At 37.6% G+C, this 617-nt stretch overlaps 1 protein-coding gene and 1 long non-coding RNA gene across 2 annotated transcripts in view; one reads left to right on the forward strand and one right to left on the reverse strand.

Moving 5' to 3' along the window:
- ube3d (ubiquitin protein ligase E3D) overlaps positions 1-617 on the forward strand; it is a 37312-nt gene that overhangs the window by 9248 nt on the left and 27447 nt on the right. Inside the window, exon 8 of the mRNA XM_032517796.1 lies at positions 132-240. Coding sequence (XP_032373687.1) covers positions 132-240 — 109 coding nt within the window. The remainder of the gene's footprint in view (positions 1-131; positions 241-617) is intronic.
- The window catches only part of LOC116690682 (uncharacterized), a 20643-nt gene that overhangs the window by 3464 nt on the left and 16562 nt on the right, over positions 1-617 (reverse strand). The window lies entirely within an intron of this gene.

The following is a 617-nucleotide window of genomic DNA, read 5'->3' on the forward strand; positions in this document are numbered from 1 at the left end:
TGTGTGTGTGTGTGTGTGTGTGTTATGTATGTGTATGTATTAGTGTTTTACTGTGACCAAGAGAAGGTTTAGTTAATATGCTCTATAAAGACTAAACATGTAAATAATGAAACATTGTCTCTTGTGGACAGGTCCCTCTATCTGGAGCAGACGTTAGCAGCCAGGCTGTTGGGGCTGTCCACCTCGATGAGCACCTTCCACTTCTCTGTCCAGACTCCTGATGAAAAAGCCTACATATTGGTAAGAACAAGCTGGCCCAATCAGAAAAGCACTTGAAACTTAAGTAACAAATATGGCGAGTACTTTAAGTGGTACAAAACACTGATTGTGTTGATTGTGATTGGCTAAGCAGACTGCCAGGCTTTTAGCTCATTTGAAATCAGCGACAAGTGGATGAATACAAGTGTTTTTTTGTAGCAACAACAGCGACACACACCATTGCATGTCATTTACAGTACGTTTAAGTGTAGTGTGTTAATCATAGGATTTATTGATTATTCCAAAAACAAAGAAGTAAACTGATAATTGATATTTACCAAATAATTCAAGTTTGTAGCTGATGTGCCAATATCCAGTGTATATTCTAAAGCATTTCTTCATAAAACTTTGAATTGCAG

The sequence above is a fragment of the Etheostoma spectabile genome, chromosome 6, assembly GCF_008692095.1.
Source record: "Etheostoma spectabile isolate EspeVRDwgs_2016 chromosome 6, UIUC_Espe_1.0, whole genome shotgun sequence".
Classification (NCBI taxonomy): domain Eukaryota; kingdom Metazoa; phylum Chordata; class Actinopteri; order Perciformes; family Percidae; genus Etheostoma; species Etheostoma spectabile.